The sequence below is a fragment of the Solanum tuberosum genome, unplaced genomic scaffold, assembly GCF_000226075.1.
Source record: "Solanum tuberosum cultivar DM 1-3 516 R44 unplaced genomic scaffold, SolTub_3.0 scf00053, whole genome shotgun sequence".
Taxonomy (NCBI): Eukaryota; Viridiplantae; Streptophyta; class Magnoliopsida; order Solanales; family Solanaceae; genus Solanum; species Solanum tuberosum.
The window spans coordinates 580,355-599,587 of record NW_006238979.1 but is presented as its reverse complement, the minus strand read 5'-3'; the positions used below and the strand labels follow the sequence as shown (position 1 = coordinate 599,587).

General features: G+C 36.9%; 1 protein-coding gene across 6 annotated transcripts in view; it reads right to left on the bottom strand.

The window, feature by feature from the left end:
• Positions 1–15,483: 15,483 nt before the first annotated feature.
• Positions 15,484–19,233, bottom strand: part of LOC102604029 (uncharacterized) — a 21,516-nt gene continuing 17,766 nt past the window's right edge. For 3 of the 6 annotated variants that reach the window (XM_015307331.1, XM_015307336.1, XM_015307335.1), the window contains exons 3-6: positions 17,426–18,552; positions 16,806–16,974; positions 16,298–16,642; positions 15,484–15,951 (exon numbers count right to left, since the gene is read on the bottom strand). In XM_015307331.1, the coding sequence (XP_015162817.1) occupies positions 16,906–16,974; positions 17,426–18,552 (1,196 nt within the window). In that variant the 3' untranslated portion in view covers positions 15,484–15,951; positions 16,298–16,642; positions 16,806–16,905. Of the gene's footprint in view, positions 15,952–16,297; positions 16,643–16,805; positions 16,975–17,063; positions 17,174–17,425; positions 18,553–19,233 lie in introns of all 6 variants that reach the window. The other 3 variants (XM_015307334.1, XM_015307332.1, XM_015307333.1) reach the window with 3 other exon arrangements.

Sequence of the window (19,233 nt, the reverse complement as noted above, 5' to 3'; positions counted from 1 at the left end):
CTTCAAGGAGAATTCGGTAAGGCCAGTTCTCTACGCACTTATGAACCGAGACGTGTTCATGGCTGAAACGAACATAACAATGAGAACCAAAAACATTTCAAGGGTTGATTGTGTGACTTATGTTGTCTAGGTATACACCAAAGCTCGACGGTTCAAAGATATCAAATCTACCGATTGACCGAGTATATCCGATATATGTTCACTACGGAAAGTTCAAAGGAAAACCCACTTATCCAGAGGCAATCAATCATTAATTACGAATCACACAGTTTTTCATGCATATGTTTTAGAAATAGTCATTCCCTATTCATGTGGGGGATTGCTGGGTTTTAAAGGTGTAAACAGTAAATGAAGGGTTGTGACTCTCCTGAAGAGTTGTGACTATGCCGAAGGGTTGTGAACTTTATGAAAGGTTGTGTCCTTTCTAAAGGGTTGTGACCGTTTGAAAGGTTATGCCTTTTCCAAAGTGTTGTGACCTTTCTGAAAGGGTGTCTTCTTTTTGAAAGGTTGTCTTCTTTCCAAAGGGTTGTGACCTTTACCCTTTGTTGGCTATAAATAAAAGAGGTTTTCTCTCATTTTTCTGGATCGAATTCTTCCCTTCTTTTGCATACATTTTTTACAAAATAAAATTGATCGATCATGTCTGTGTGTGTGATTCGTTGCTGTCATTTTGAGTTCGTTGAAATTATCAAAGTTTGAGGTACCGCTACTTCTTTAATGGTTAATCCGTTTTATCTTGGGAGAAATTAATCTGCAACCTCGGGCACTTGAGGGGATTAAATTTCTTAAGGACACACATTGGTTTCTGTGGACTCGGATAGTTCTTTGTGTTTTTCTTTTCATCTTTTATTATTTCTGGTTTGCTAATCTGAATACAGGAGATAACACCTTGTCTTTGAATTTGGGTGACACACTGCTTAAGAATACCTAGGACTATCGAGTTCTCTTGCGCTATCTTTGAAGTTGTTCAACACGTTGCTCCAAATCCCTCAGAACTATCAAGGTATTATGCTTTCTCAATCTAATCTACTATTTCTTTTGATAATTGTCATTGTTGTCTTTGCAATTTTTACAACTTCTTTTGTATGCATGCATGGACACTTAGAAATCTATTTATGATCATTTGAATACTTTCATTTCTTTGTTGAAATGCATTTTGGCCATATTTGATTGTTGTAGTTCATCTCTTAACCAAGATTTAATACCGACCCAATTAATTTTAAAAGCTCTCTTCTACTGCCTTAGTAGTTGTGAATAATGCCGACCAAAATCCCTTAGAAAGTTTATTTTGATTTCTAAAACTAAAATATCAACGAAGCTCTGAATTGAAAAAGAAAAGGTCCATAAAGTATATAAAATAATGTGTTGGCGAAATTCTCTTTGTCCCTACCTTTTATGTGTCTCTGTAACATTTTGTTTCGCCTCTTTAATCACTACTCTTCCCCATCTCTGAATTCTCCTATACTGCACTAATTCAAATCCACAAAGTTCCATTGGTTATCCAAACATGATTCTTCATTGTTCAAACTTCATGCTTTACATATGTTATCTTGGTTTCTACGTCTAAAATCACTGCGAGGCACTGAGGTGGAAAACAAAACAATTAATGTTGGTTACAATTTTATACATTGCCTCTTACGTTGATTCAACTCCATAAAATCTCATCGGTTATACAAATGTTGTTGTTCTTCATTCTCTAATCTTTATGCTTTTTAGATATTATCTTGGTTTCCACGTCTAAAATAACCACGAGACTTTGAACTGGAAAAGAAACGGATGAATGTATGCTTACAATTCTATTCATCGCCTCTTTTGTTGAGGTTATTGCCCCCATAAACAACACCTGAGTTGCATGTTTATCTTTGCAATTTAAAAGAATTCCTTTTTTGCCTGGTTGGAGACTTGAAACTTTATGCATATATTTTTTATAATTTCATGTCTTTCATGTTATTACATTATGGTCTCTGTTGTATATTATAGTTCACTTTTAGTTTAGATTCAATTACTTCTAAAAGTTCTCCTTTAACGTCTTAAAGTTATGCAAAACTCTGACATCCCACATTCCTATAATCCATCCATGTATGATGCTTTTATCAAATTCATCTATATTCCCTCTGTTAACCTGCCCTCCTACTTCTTCTGCCTTCCTATTGTTTCCCCATCAATACTAAAAAACCCAACAACAAATCACTATTTTTACTTAAAACACTATCCTTTTTTATATGTAAAGTTCTTCCCTTTACGGTATTGCTTTTGAAATCTCTAGTATAACTTTGAGAATATAAGATGAAAAATATTATTGATTGTGTGTTCTCATTATTACATAGAGAACCCTATTTATAGACACTAAAATACAATTCTTTACCAAGTAGGAGACTATAAACTATTCCTATTATGAGTAGAATTTGTATACCTAGTCCTATTCTAACACTCCCTCTCAAACTTGTGCATACAAATTATATGTACCTAGATTGTTACAAATATAATTAATATGAGGACCAGTGAGGGACTTGGTGAAGATATCTGCAAGTCGATCACTTGACTTCACAAATTTGTAGCAATATCTCCTGAGAGTATGTTTTCTCTGACGAAGTAACATTAATCAATTTCAATGTCCTTAATCCTCTCATGACACATTGGACCTGATGTAATATGAAGGGCCGCTTGATTATCACACACAAGTTCCATTTGACCAGTTTCTCCAAACTTCAGTTCTCTCAGCAACTGTTTGCTCCAAACTAGCTCATAAGTTGCTATAGTCATTGCTCAATGTTCTTCTTCTGCACTAGATCGAGCAACCACACTATGCTTCTTACTCTTCCACAATACCAAATTACCTCCTACTAAAACACAATATTCAGATGTAGAACATGTATCAAAGGGTAATCATGCCCAATCAATGTCTATATATCCGGTGACATGCTCATGGCCTTGATCCTCGAAGAGTAGTCCTTTGCCAGGAGCTAACTTTATATATCGTAAAATACAAACAACTGCATCCCAATGACTATCACAAGGAGAAGTCATAGACTAACTACAACACTCACAGGAAAAAAATATGTTAGGTCTAGTCACTGTGAGATAATTCAACTTCCCAACCAGCTGTCTATACCTTTTAGGATTACTGAGTGGCTCCCCGTGTCTTGAAAGAGGTGTAACATTCAGATCCATAAGAGTGTCAATGGGTTCGCATCCCATCATTCTTGTCTCCTAAGAAATGTCTAAGGCATACTTGCATTGAGAAATAACAATACCTGATCTAGACTAAGCAACATCAATGCCTAGAAAATACTTCAATCTGTTGAGGTCTTTAGTATGAAAATATTGAAAGAGACGTTGCTTCAAATTAGCGATACCATCTTGATCATTGCTGGTAAAGATATCATCAACGTAAACAACCAAATAAATACACAAATTTGGTGTTGAATGTCGATAAAATACAGAGTGATCATCTCCACTACAAGTCATGCCAAACTCTTAAATTAATGTGCTGAACTTTCCAAACCAAGCTCGAGGCCAACTGTTTCAGACCATAGAGTGACCTACGTAATTGAGCTACAAGGCTACTAGACTCCCCAGAGCAACAAAAATAGGTCGTTGCTCCATATAAACTTCTCCTTAAGATCACCATGGAGAAAAGCATTCTTAATGTCCAACTGATGAAGAGGCCAATGACGAACAACAGTCATATATAGAAAAACACGTACAAATGCTATTTTTTCCACATGAGTGAAAGTATCACTATAATCTAGCCCAAATATCTGAGTATATTATTTAGGAACAAGGCGATCCTTAAGACAATCAACTTGACTATCTGGATCAATTTTGACCGCATAAACCTAAAGTATACATCTCATCAATCAAATCCAGTCTCCATCTAGAGTGAGAAAGTGTTTCTCATGTAGTTTTAAGAATGGAAATAGAGGACAAAGATGAAACAAATGCATAATGGGGTGAAGATAGACGATGATAACTCAAGAAAGTATGTGGGTTATCATTTCGAGTAGATTGTATACCTTTTTGAAGTGTAGTAAATTGGCTAGGAGGAGGCAAGTTTACAGTGGGAGCAGAGTTTGGCACAAAACATGAATCAACTAGGACTAGTGCTGGACGCAGACAACGATGATAAGTCATGAGTGGTGGCACTACAACTGGAGATGGAGAAGTAACTATAGATTCTTCAAAAGTCGGTACAAGTAGAACTTGAGGTATGGGTAAGACCTCAGAGACATATCAGACGATGTATAGTAAGGTCGAGATTCAAAGAATGTTACATCGGCAAACATAAAATATCGACGAAGATCATGTGAATAACAACGATACCCTTTCAAACTCATGAGTAACTAAGAAAGACACATTTTAGAGAACGATGGGCTAATTTATGTTTCCTTAGGGCTAAATTATGAACAAAGCATGTTGTTTCAAAGATACGAGGGGGGATAGAATAGAGATATGGCTAAGGAAAAATATGGAATGTAGAACCTAATTTTGAATAGAATACGAGGGCAATTTCTATTAATTAAATAACAAGATAAAAGGACTGCATCACCCCAAAAATGCAGTGAAACATGGGATTCAATGAGAAGAGTGCGAGCAGTCTCAATGAGATTCCTATTCTTTTTTTCTGCTACACCATTTTCTAAGGAGTGTATGGACAAGATGTTTGGTGAATAATTCTTTGGTGAGACATAAACTTCTAAAACCGGAAGGATAAGTATTCTAATGCATTATTATTACGAATAGAAATACCAAATTGATTTTGTATTTCAGCAAAGAAACTTTTTATAACACCTCGGATTCGAGAAAGGGCAAAAATTTAGTTTTCACAAAAATTTCCTGCCAACCACGTCCCGTGGACTGAACCACGGACCATAGTTTTGGTCTATGGATTGTCCAACCAATTCTGCTCAGAAATTGAGAACCATGGCCTGGACCAATGGACTGTCGTTGGATCCACGGTCTGTGGTTGAGGTCCGTTGATCAGGGCCCTAAATTCCATTTTTTGACGCCAAATGACGGACGAACAGGATGGACCGTCGATCAAACCACGGTTTGTCGGGCTGGCCGTCGTTAGTGGTGGCAGTTATTTTCCTACGGGCAGTTGGGTCTTTTTCTAATTAGTCTAGCCTAATACTATATCGTTTTACCCTTCACCAAAACCCTTATATAAGTGTTTTAACTCAAAAATTTCCCAATTGGAAGTCATTTGTGATAACCCTTCCTAATTGTCTTTTGTGATGCCATATGTGGCTATGAGGTTTAATGTTCTTTCGAATTGTATGGATTGGCTGCACTCATGTTATGCTTCTATTGATTGTAGTACTCATGTAGTTAAGTTTCAGTTCCCGAATGAGCCTGCCCTAGAGTGGAAATGGGAAAATTATATGCCTAACTGTCAGTTTATCTCTTGTCTTAAAGCTAGAAAGATGATTTCTAGGGGATGCATTTACCATCTAGTTAGGGTGAGGGATGTGGATTCTGAAACCCCTACTCTTGAGTCGGTCCCCATTGTTAAGGAGTTTTCTGAAGTATTCCCATATGATCTACCCGGTAATCCTCCCAAAAGGAAAATAGACTTCGTTGTTGACCTTCTCCCTGATACACAACCTATTTTTATTCCTCCTTATCGAATGGCTCTGGCAGAACTTATCGACAGTTGAACAAGGTGACCATTAAGAATAAGTATCCCCTTCCAAGGATAGATGACATGTTTGTCCGATTTCAAGGGGCGAGTTACTTTTCCAAAATTGACCTTCGGTCGGGTTATCACCGGTTGAGGGTGAAAGAATATGACATTCCGAAGACAGCTTTTCGAACTTGGTATGGTCATTATGAGTTTTTGGTGATGTCATTTGGGTTGACTAATGCTCCGACGACATTTATGGAATTGATGAATAGGGTGTTTAGACAGTACCTTGACATGTTTGTGATTGTGTTCATTGATGATATATTTCTCTCTCTAGAAAGCTTGAAGAAGAAGGGTCCAACCTAGGGTTTGCAAGTAAATTCTCCAATTTCTCCATTGAAATTAAGCAATTGACATTGAGGTATGATAGTTTTCATCCATGGATTCCTTCCATACATGGAGTTCCCAAATCCTCATATTTTCAAAGACAGAAATTCCCAATTGAGTCAGGGGTTTCTTCTATGTTATGAGTTCTCTTAATTGTTGATTTCATTGATTGATTTATGATGTATGATGCGTGATCTGAGTTAATCTCATAATTTTATGATGATTCCCCTATGAACCCATGTAATCCCCATGTTTTCGAAGTTATGATCACATAATGTGGGTTTTGGATTATGAAAGAAGATTATATGAAATCAAGCATGAATTGGTAGAATTACATGAATGTATGATGAATTTCCATGAACCCATGTTTTCTAGATGTTGTTGATTGAAAGTGGGTTGTGAACCTTGAAAGGTGAATTATGGAATTATGCATGTTCTTATGAAATTGATGTAAATGTTTTAAGGATGCTTTGAGAGTGAAGTATCAATGATGTTGCTATTGTTGTGTTGTTGAAAGGATTTCTCATGTATACATGTAAGCATGAATTATGAAAGGCTTTCTCACATTATAAGGGTTCTTAAGGTTGAAAGGTCCTCTTACCTAAATGAACCAATAAGTAAGAAGTTATGCAAATGTTAAGGCAAGAGGCGATTACCCATGCTCTCTAAGCAAAAGACAAGAGGCGAATGCCCATGTCATATGATATAAAGACAAGAGGCGATTACCCATGTCACATGTTGTAAGGACAAGATGTGATTACCCATGTCCCTTCATGAGCTAAGATGAATAGGATTAATAACTATTCTGTGGAAGTTAAGCTTAGTACCGAGTGGACAACTGGCGATCACCCATGTCCCATAACTATTTTCCAACATATGATTGTCTAGATAGACATTAGCTAGTGGATCCACAATAGCTAGAAGTTCATGGTCCTTACCATGGAAAGTAGGACACTTCTTTTCGGTGTGGGGTAGACACCAGATTCCATGATGCTAGCTTACATGGTCTTATATGTCGGTTAAGACTACTTCCCACAAACAAGTAAAGTTATGATGAACTAGGGTTACTTTAAGAAGTATCGTAAGTATGTTTCAAGATGATATTCACTTGCATTAATCATGTTTTATGGCTTATGCTTTCCAACTCTCAAGTTTCATGTTTTAGCTTGATCATTGCATGCTCATGAAAGTGTCTTATTTTAAATGTTTATATGCATGACTATCATACTTTCTTACTTTCAGTTTTCGACATGATGATAGTATAGGCCCAATTTCATTCTTATGTACTAGATGGCTAATGAGACAAGCGTTTAGACTTCCGCTTTACTTTTATAAAAAAAAAATGGACTTGAAATGTTGTTATTTATCTCTATTTTTCTATTTTTTATGTTATGAATGTTAAGTGGCTTGTATGGGGCCTCTCGGGGTCCTATACGCCATATTACGCCTAGGGGGTACCTTGGGTCGTGACACTTTTGAATATAGAAAATAACTCAAAATGATCTTTCATTAAGAAAACCCAAGTGCATCTTCAATAATCATCAATGAAACTAACAAAATCTTAAGGTTGAACTGACTCTACTAGGACCCCAAATATCATAATGAACTAAGGAAAAAATAGACTCTGAACGACCCTCTATACCACGTGGAAATGTGGCACGAGTGTGTTTTCTAAGTTGACACGACTCAAAATCTAATGTGGACAAACTAGACACCATTTGTTGTAGTTTGGATAGACTCGAGTGTCCCGAACATTTATGAAATTGGTCTGGAGGATCTGTAACAGAGCATGATGTGAGGGAATTTGAAGAGGTAAGATAGTAAAAGTTTTGCGATTCATGTATCATCAAAAAAGGTTATGCCACAATTTAGGTCACGCGTCAAATGACCAACAAATGCTAGATTAAAGGAGAATCGGGGACATAAAGAATAGAGTCTAGAGTGACAGAAAATAAGGGTGTGGCTTTTCCAACCCTTTTTGGTTTTGTTTGGATCCAATTAGTTAAAGTAATAACAGGAAGAGATTGTGAATAAAAAATATCATACAGAAGTGATTTGTTACCAGAAATATGATCAGAAGCACCTGAGTCCATGACCCATAAACCAAGAATACTAGAGTGTGAAACACAAGCAAAAGAATTATCCGCAACACAAACATCATGTTGAACAACCGAAGCTACTTGTGGAGACGTTTACTTACTTGCTCGATATTGAAGAAACACATCATATTATTTAGAGAAATATGAGCATTATTGGATGGTTGATCGGGTTGAGAAATAGAATCTACTTGTGGAGAGGTCTGCTTACTTGCGCGATTCCGAATGAATTAATTATATTTCTTTGGAGCAATAGGATCATAACTGGATGTTGGACCATGCAAAATATGACATATGTCACGAGTGTGCCTGTTCTATGACAATAACTACACTTGGATCAAGATTTTCCAAGAAGTCCTCCTCCTCATTAATTCTCCATAGATTGATATGTTCGTTTTCTACGGTATGAGATGTGAGAGCAGATGAGTCAATTGTGGATGATGAAACTACTTTGTGACTAGGAGGCGTGGCAAGACAAAGTAGACGCGAGAATAATTCTTATATTGTAGGAATAGTAGGACCAGCTAAAATTTGATCACGCATTGAATCATGATCAATAGGAAGTCCGGCAAGTATAAGAACAAGAAACAACGTCTTCATGTGCTCTTGTTATTTTTGCATGTTCGTAGTGATTGTCATCAGTGTGTCAAATTCCTCCATGACTAGTAAGTGGACATATCTGATTCTTATTTCTTTATATTGGTCGTACGAGATATCACATCATTGAATCGAGTTATGCCATATGTATAAAGCGCGAGCATTTTCCCAAACTAAATTGCATGTGTGGAATGGGCGGAATAAGGGCATCAACTTGGAATCAATAGATCGCCATAAGAGACTACATAATTTAGCATCACCCTTCTCTTATTATGCTTTGGCGTTTGCATCTTCTTCATTATCCCTTGCCTTTTCAACTACCACACAAGTAATGTTTATTAAGTGATCTTGCACACCTTGACCCTTGCATCACAACTCAACCGAGGATGCCCAAGATAAATAGTTTGAGCTTCCAATTAATGGTTCTGAAGTAGTCATAGATCTTGAACTTTCAATTCCTGTATTCTTGGAGCCAAAAGTATCAATCTTGAAAGACATGTTGAGAAATTAGAATATGTAGCCAACAACAATACTAGTAAAAAAATAGCTAATGTGTTGCCAGAATTTGGATTTTTTTTTGTCAGAATCTGGGAAAAAAGCAAGGTTTTCATTGAAAAACTAGATCAGATCGCCAAATATTGGTCAGAATAAGGAAATAGATATAGGGACGACCTCGGAATGAAAAGGCGACCCCACTAGAAAAAGAAAGTTCTCAAAAAGATGGCCGGAGAAGGTTGCACGCTCCGGCGCATGGATCTGACAAGCTCATCGGAGAATTGATTCTGATTGCGCGTGAGGGCATGTGTGACACTTGTGTACCACCGGATTGAAACAAGGTTCAATATTAGCCAAGCCAATTTGTGAGGTATTCAAAGGTGAGAAAATATGTGTGTTGGTGAGGAGTTTTTACTACTAATCTTGTTTGCTCATTTTGTAGGTATAAAGGAGTTATAAGAAAGCATGACATCTCTAATGTCTAAGGATACTACATCCTACACTTTTCATGTTAATGTACACTTGTCGGGATATAGGAACCAAGGCAGATATGGGGGATGTGTTAGGGGTCTCGGTACCAAAAGGGTTAATCTTCCTATCTTTGAAGGAAAGTGTGATCCTGAGGCGTATCTTGATTGAGAGTGTCAATGTGAGTAGAATTTCCAAAACCATGATTTGGGAGATGTTGAGCAATCCATGTATGCCCTTGTACACTTTAAAGGTCTTGCAACGAGTTGGTGGAAACATATGGGATGGCTTTGAACACTAAATGGAAATACCAACCCATTGACATGGGGATAATTGAAATGGCTTATGAGGTTCAAGTATGTGCCAGAAGGATACACAAAGCTTTATAATGTTGACCCGAGAAGACAAGTTCTTAGGATGAAGGTTGACATTTGTGGAGTTGTGGGGTTTGATATTGGCCTCGATGATTATTGCAATATAAACTACATCACTCCATCTATGGTAGCCTGCTTGAGACTACCCCGAAGATCAAAACGTTATCCATACACCATTGTGGGATGTAAGGTTACCGAATTTGTAAAGGTATCTTTCTCACGCGGTGATTACTATGAGGAGGTCTGGTGTGATATAATTCCCATAGACTGTTGTCACTTAAGCTTGGGAGCCAATTGGTTTAACGAACATAGGGTCCCAAATGAGCAAAAATGGTCCAAGTATGTTGTGGATCAATGGGGAACACATCTATTCCCTCCTCCTAAGGTGAAAATTGAGAGACAAAAGATTGAGATGAGTAAGGGAGAGCAAGGTGGCAACCTTGGAGTGGAAAAATAAGAGGTTGAGCGGAGTGAAGTGAGAGGGTTTCCACAATCTCAATCTAACCTTTTTGTTCATCCTTCACTTTGTAAGGATTCTTATGTAGGTACAAGCATGACGAAGGGAGAACACGAGTTCCCAATAGAGAGCCTACAATTGAAGGTGTGATGGCTGAACTTTTGGGATGTCCCAACATTTCTAAGGGAGTGTCATTAGGTAAAGAAGATCTTTCTTGCGAGCGTCAAGGTACAATAGCTAAACTTAACACTTTTACCATTGCAAATGAACAAAGTGTAAATGATAGCTTGTCTTTAAGTGAGCCTAATGTTTCTTCACCATGTGTTGATAATGTGCATGTTGAGAGTGTGGATACACTAGTTGATCGTATTGATGACCGAATTGATTCTTCTAGTAAGATCGATTTGTGTCCACCTAGTGTTGACACCCGTGTTTTGAGTGATCGTTCATTATCATGTGATGAGTGATCGTTCATTATCATGTGATAATTTTTTTGATCAACTTGCATTTGAGTGTAGTTCACTAATTGAGGGAGCTTGTGATGTTATTAAGGAACCTCAATTTGGTGATACTAATTATAATGTTGATCGTTTGAATATGAGTGACTCTTTGAGCATATCTTTTTGTGGAAGATACGATTGCTTTCTTTGCTCATAGAGATCATGTGCTTGAAAATGCTTCGAAAAATGTTATGTGTCCTTTTGAGGGTGAACTTGCAGGTTTTAATTCTCCCATGATGGTTGATCATTCCCTCTTTAAGTACAATATCTTGTTTGAAGATGATGAAATCACTCCTAGTGATGTACCTAGTGGTGTGAATCATGAGAGTAGTGTAGTTCTTGATAGCTATACTTTTTATAGTAACCCACTATGGTGTGAAGCTTTTCCTCCCAAAGATGGAAATCTCTTTTTGGAAGATGAGAGTACTCTTGTGAGGAAGGATTGTGTTGAGGAGGAAGGTGGTGTTTGTTTTCCCATTACCTCTTCTTCTTGGTGTGTTTCAATTCTTAATGGTATGACCCATGATTTTGAGCCTATTAGTAGTCATACCTATGAAAACACCTTAGAGGAAGTTGATTTGCGAGACATCTTTCTCTATTACTTGTTTACATATGATGATGCTCACACTTTTGAGTGGAGTATGTTGTTAGAAGATAAGAGTGTCAATCGTGCAAAAGGGGGAGTACTTAATCCAAGTTCATGGAATTCCTTCCCATTTGACCCCGGTAGTGAATTGAATTGCTGCACTTGTGTAGTGATGCTTGGTCAAGAAGACAAGTATCATTTGGATGGATCTGTTGACACATTTCCCTACGATGGAAAGTCCTTCTTGAGGGTTTACAATCCACTTGAGGAGCCTACATTGTGTATGGGGAAGGTTAGTTTCCTAAACCCTTTTCTTTGTTCTTGCTTTGAGTATGATCTTGTTAGTTGTACATTTTATGGAGGTAGGAGTTCTTTGTTGAGAGAAGGTGAAGTTTATTTTAAATTTGCCATGATGTCTTTGTGTGTTCCTTCTTGTAGTGTAATGTGTGTTACGATCCTTGAACCTAGTTGTGATCTTACATAAAGGAACACCTTAGATGTCCCTAGTGTGCATGACACCTTTCTGTATTATCTATTTGCATATGATGATACTCATGTTTTTCTGGGTACTCTATTTTATGTTAATAGTGGAATCAATGGGGCAAATGAGAGTCTCCTTGACTCAATGCTATATTTTTCCTTCCCATTTGACCCCGATGTTAGTCTAAATTATGATGGGTATGGTAGTAACACCCTCTTTCTTTCTTATGATTCTTACTTGGTGTTATTACTTGAGCCTATGTGCTTGAATGAAGGATGTTTACCAATATGCGTGGGGAATACTTGTGTACTTGACCCCACTCATGAACTGGGAATAACTGCATTCTCGAAGCTAGATAGTGCATTGGATGGAGCCTTAATTTGGGTTAACATTGTTTATGCCTTTGCACTTAGGTATGAGAATATTCACGTGCTACTTGACTTAAAGGGGGAGTTGTGCTTGTTGGAATGTGGAACCAATGAGGGTTTACATGTGTGGTTGCCTAAGAACAATGGTTCCCTCACTTTACCCCTTTGTCAAATTTTCTTAAGTAGCCAAGTATCTCTTGTTTTGGTGGGTTACAAACCCTTGGTTGATCATTTTGATGCTTGGTTATATGATAAGTTTGTGCATCCTTGGCATGGTGATAGAATAGTTATTGCTAACGCTAACCCTCATGGGTAACCCTCATGCCATGAGGATCTTGTTGTTATTTGTTTTCCCTATGGTTTTGTATGGTTTGGATTCGAGGACGAATCCTTTTCAAGAAGGGGAGAATGATGCAATACAGATTGCCTCAAGTCCATTCACTAGAAGCCAAGCTCGAGAACTTCAATGTATTAAAGGTTTGTGCATGAAGCTAGGGGTTCTTGAGCTTGTATTGGTGGCAAGGAGAGATTCCCATGCATGGAAGATCGCTTGGGGAAGTGCAGGGAAGAAGATTGGAGCTGCTACTTTAGGCGAGCAGCAAGAACCGTTAGGCGCATCGCCCATTGGACCACAAGACCGCCGAAAGTTACAACAAGCTGCCAAGGGAGAAGGTTCCATCGCCGAACCAGTCGGCGACTCGCCAAGCCCACTAGGCGAGCCCCGACCCAGCTCGCCCTTTATCCTTATTGGGCCACTTTTGGGCCTCTTATGATGTAATAGCCTAAAACTATAAATAGGCAGTTTAGAGTTCATTTTTAGGTAGACTATTTTGAATATTGATGAATGATGAATTGGATCTCCTTTGAGAGACTTGAGAGCTTGGTAAAGCTTTTGTTGAACTTTATTTAGAAATGGGGGTTGCTTGGAGATTCAATTTCCTTGAGGTCTTCGTAAGAGATTCGGTGCTTGATTGTGGATTAATCGATTGAGGTCTTTAGGTTTAATATACCTTTAGGTTGCTTTTGATTTTCTTTTCTTGTGTCAATCTATTTATCCGGATTAGGTGCTTATTTAGGATTGAAATTGGAGGTTATAGGATTTAATACATCCTTTAGCTGCCAATTGTTTCTTATCTTGTATCTCTTCTTCTATCTTTATTTTTGTTTCTGCATTTTAGTTGTGATTCCTTTTGAGAATTACATCAAATAGTTTCAAAGACTACTTCCAAGAAGATGTAGGGAGAGGTATATCCTACAACCATCATAAAATACATCTTGAAAAGGGCGGGGATTTGAAAAGGTATTCGTACTACTTACTGTTTTTTCGTAGATTTTCTTTTTACAAATTACTTATTTCAAAAGTTTCTTCTAGGATAGTTTTGCTGGTATACCTAGACTATTCCACCGATCCCTTTATCCACAGGTATTGAGTGGGCTTTGATAGATGGATTTTAATTCCTACACTAAGATTTGTATTTGAAACTTCATGGTTTCCCTCTCATTTCATTGACCATTAGGGCACGTCCTTGTAAGAAAATTCAGCTCAAAGCTAGATATAGAGACTTAACTAGCCTATTCTATGGCTTCCAGAGTATTCCACCCTGTTGCAAGTTGTGCAACTTTTAGCAAAAACCTCTTCCCTCCTACCCTAAAGAGTAACTAAGAGAAGAAATAAGGTAGGACAATTGCACATAATTAGTAGTGTTAACTATTACTTTAACCATGCATGAGATGTTTAAACTATAAAATACAGCCAATTGAGTTCCGAAGTTTAATGTTATTTCTTTCACTAGTAGCTTCTATTTTATGTTGTTTTATGATTTTGAAGAGCTTGAGTTTTTACACCAACTTGTTGCTCATTCAAGAAAATCTATTTATTAGCAAATTCAGTCAGCCTACTGAGTTGGTTGACGCTATCAATTAACATAGTTCTTTAATATTGTGCAACTTTCACAATTGAAAACAAGAAGTAGGAGGCCAAAGAGGTTCGTATCTTGCAGTAAATGTTTCTCTTGTAGGTCTCCAAGATAGCAGTGAATGTACCAAAAGGCATATGAGGAACAAGACAAATTTACAATTTTAGTTCTACTATTCGTTCAAGTCAAACAATACTCCTCACTCTTTTCTTTCTTTAAGATATGAAAACATATGGTGAGTTAGAGATTGATGAAACCCAATTTAAGGTATTGATTCGTTCCAAAAGGATATTGTTTCCAAGTTGCGTGATATTATTCTACAAGTTTCATATATTTGTGATTATCATGTCCAAATACACTTAAAATTTGTAATATTATTCATTTCCTTCTAGAATATTGACATCCAATATATATCCTGAAAATGCAACCCCACAAATCCTCCTCAAGTAGTATCACTGTATTTTAGTGGTTAAGATGCTTACTTTCATTACCAAAAATCATTTGGTCATCTTACAATTCCAATCTTAAAACTTTCTTTATATGACATTAATTATTTGGACACGTTTTTATTTCCTTGAAGTCGCGCAAAGGGCAGGCATATTTACTACTCCCTCCGTCCCTATTTACTTGTCCATATTTCTTCTTTTAATTGTCCCTATTTAGTTGTCCATTTTGACAAATCAAGAAAGGACAACAAATTTTTTCCTATTATACCCTTATTTAAATAAAGTAAATAAACTTATGAACTTCCCAACATTGATTAGTTATCTTGAGTTAATTTATTTTGAAATTGTAAATTGTACTGTAAGGGTAAAATTGTAACTTCACTATGCTAATCATTGTTGCCTTAATCTGTGTGTCATTTCTAAAGTGGACAACTAAATAGGGACGGAGGGAGTAGTAAAATAATATAACAAAACATAACAGATATATTTTGTGCAAAGTTTTATACCAAAAGAAGTTCTTGAAATACAAACCAAACCATATTGTTTCCTACGCAAGTTAGGAAATTTTGTATGAATTATCTTATGCTAAATAAGTGGAATAAAAATGCGAGATTTAGTAATTCATGAATCAAAGCAACCAAAATGAACAAAATTGCCCTCTTATCTTAATCAGTTTATTCTAAAAATAAACAAAATACATTTTAAACCCTAGATTACAATACAAACGTAATAAATTCTTACATTACAATTCATGCATATTACAACCCACATTATTAATTAATGACCATTGTTAATTCTCGCGTAACTTGAATCGAAGCCATACGTCATCTAAAAGTATTAGCCATACGTGGATAAGAACATCTTAAGTCAAAAAATTAACTTACAATAAGCAATCAATTAATAACAATCACAATATGTTCAATTCACCATATAGCAATCCGATCATTTTTATCCTCCATATTAACTATTATTTGTTCTCCATATGACAATCCACTTGTTATTACTCACCAGTCACCATATAACAATCCATGCCACTACAAATGTATAACTTCACCATCAACAACACGACTTTTGGCTCCAACAGAGATGCCAGCCAGTGCATAGGAAAGGTCATAAACCGAATTTTGCACAACGAATCAAATCAACCACAATATCTGACCCAAAAAAAAAGAAGGGTCAAGCACAATATGCAGGATTTCAGAGTGCACAAAGAATTAAAAAGAAACACAGAGCTGTCTCCAGGACTTCCACCAACACTAAGGAGACTTACTAAGAGCATGTCGCACAGTCTAGGAAGATAACTCTAAACACACACCAAGAAAAAAAAAACTAAATTTGAACTAATTAATCAAGATCAACAGAAAGCGAAGAATCTAGAGGTGAATTGAGTGCAGTCAGAATACAATCTAAAGGAGTCAAAGCTGGCCAATTTAATTATTTTCTTGTTTTCAAGTTTATAAGGCCCTGCAGAAGTTGTAGTTGTAAACTTTTAATTGTTACCTAAACTAGATGGAAAAGAAACTTCCGGATTTCCTGGGCACTGGCAAATTGTAATAAAGGAACTCTGCCCATTGGAGACATGGTAGGAAGAAGGGATATTAGGCTGAGCCTGAAGCACATAAGCAGCCAAGGAAGAACCTGACCTTAAACCTGCAATGTCCACATACTCACCGTTACCTTTACAATCACTACTTGGGCAGATACTTGACTTACAAGGCAGGACTCCAAGGTAAGGAAATAGAAAGTTGCAATCACGTAGAACAAAACCATTTTACAGATTCTTCCCCTACATAGAACCAGAGTGATAAATCAAGAACCGGCACTTGTGCTACTTGTCCAATCCACCTGCAATCTCAAAAATCAAATACAAAATAAGGTTAGGTGATAGCCACAAGTATCACAAATTCTGAGTAGTATCACTCAGTCTGTCCCTAAAGAAAAACCCAAAAAAGAAAAATTAAATGATGGACACAGAAAAGAGAGCAGTTGAAGCTCTGATCAACTAAACCTTCAAATTCTTCCATCAGAAGGTGCATGCAGAAAGCACATGACCATAATCTTTTTGTCGTATCATAACAACTCCATGCAAAGAGTGAATAATCATCTATTCATTCAGTAAAAACCCACTTCATCCACGTGAAGAAGCAATGTTTTGATATATGCTCAGGTAGGTCCACCTGTATAAATCATGATATTAGACAACCACAAACAAAAGTAATTTTAACATATCAAACAAGGATATTGCACACTATCTACCAACATTTACCCATGAGGCTGTCTAGGTACCCACACTCCTCTTTCCATCGACATAAAACAAAGATCTAACAGAAGTAACATGATGCATGTAACTCACTGCTCAAAATCCTATTCTTTCACCTGAGAAAGATGAGCAAATCAGCATGATTGTGCTATTCAAACTGTCACTGATGGACAAAATCCTTAAACCTGTTAGTTGCCCAAGTAACAGTCTAAATTATATATGACAAATGTCAAATGCTCTAAGAGCCTATACATGGAAGAGTTGGACACCTAAAGGTTCAGGATTCATATGTCAAATGTCAAGATAGCAATAGAAAACTGGAAAAGTATGGCAAGACCTTGAATGAAAACAATGTATTTTGAACTTACGCTGCTCCAAGTAGTAGAATACCCATCAGTAGAAAGCAACCAGTCACCAGATGTCGAATGCAACTCCAGTTGATTTGTAATTACATCGGCAAATTCATCCCCATTTAATTCCTCAAAGTCAATATCCCTTCTCTTTTTCTTTCTGTGTTTTTGCCTTTTCTTGCGCTTATTTCTGGCTGATCTATTGTCCTGCTCAGACTCACTTTCTTCCAGAAGCTGATCATGATCTAATATTGGATAAGTCTTGGATTTGCGGAAGCTTATATTGTTGCAAACAAATAAGTTTTCCCAGGAACTGGAATTTCTGAAATCCTCAGATAAGTAACAGTAGAAAGCCCAAGACTGCAGTCCCAACCATTTGATAGTCTCTAAAGATTTTCTTCTGAAGCATTCCCTCAGAATTGGTGTAAATGTATCTTTAGGGTTTGTTGGTTTACAAATTTGGAAAACAACATGCCTAACCTTCTCCTTTTGCTCCTGACTACCTTCTTCACGTATAAATCGTATAAGCTGCCGACTTTGAGTAGCAACTGCATTCAAGAGAAGCAACTGATCAAGAGAATTATTGCCATCACACTTGGAGAGGATGATCTTCAGCACTTGATCAAGAGAATCATGGCAATCCTTCTTTTGCAAACTTGGTTTAACATAACTTTGGAGTAAATCCAAGAAAACCATTAGATCTTGTTCCTCAAGAATGATGAGAAGGTGTTGACATAAGAAAGAGAAAGATTGCTCAATCAGAAACTCATCTATAATTTCCCATACTTCTTTCAAATTATCCTTGTACATCAAGTCAACAAACATATTGATAAAAAAATTATTATCAATGGTCAGAATATCACCATCTCTTAGTGACTCGGCAAATTCCTTAGATGACCAAAATTCAGGAACATACTCAAGAAAATTCTCCACTGTTCGTTCGACATCCAGATCAAGAAAATAGTGAGGCTTAGTGGCAACCATTGCAGGTGATTGCCCATGTTTCCCCTTCCACTCGAGTTCCTCCCAACAGATGTCTCTATTCACAAAAGCAAACTGGGACAGTGCCTTAGCCCCCTTTGTATGGTCCACATAACCACTACTAGCAAAATTAGAGAACCACTGCAAAATACGATTTCTGTTTCCTGCATGATCAATAATTTGCGCACACACAAGAAGATACTGAGATCAGATAATCAGTCCAGAAAATGTCTTAATAAGTGAGAAAAGGTGTACCACATAACTAACCCCTACAGTGATCAAAAATCACAAAGCAACAAATCATACTGGACATTCCCATATCAAGAATATTAGAACAATGATTAGGAACACTATTTATCGACATTAGCTTCTCATTTCCCTCAACATTTTGAGAAGGAAAATTACATAGAAGAAATTAAGACAAATTATTTCACTTTATCATTCGTTCAGTAACTCTTGAACAAACCCTAGAAAGAATGTACTCAGGCAATTTCATTCAGTTTTTATCTATGTTGCGGGGACCCCTAAATCCCTGCCACACCTGTGTCGATCTGACACAAATGATATGATTTGTTGGTGTGGGACCAACACCGGATTTAGTTTACTTACCTCGGGTGCTTCGAAAAATATCTATACGTACAATATTTTAGGTAACTGTGGTGGCCGTGCCAGCTTGCACACACCTTGTCTAATTCCACAGGGTATGTCCTACCTCCCACCAACATAGGTACCAGAAGATTGTCCATCAAGGCTTGGACTGATGAGAAATCTACACACAATACATGCATATATAATATATATATATAATATATATATTTTTTTGAAATATATATATAATATATATA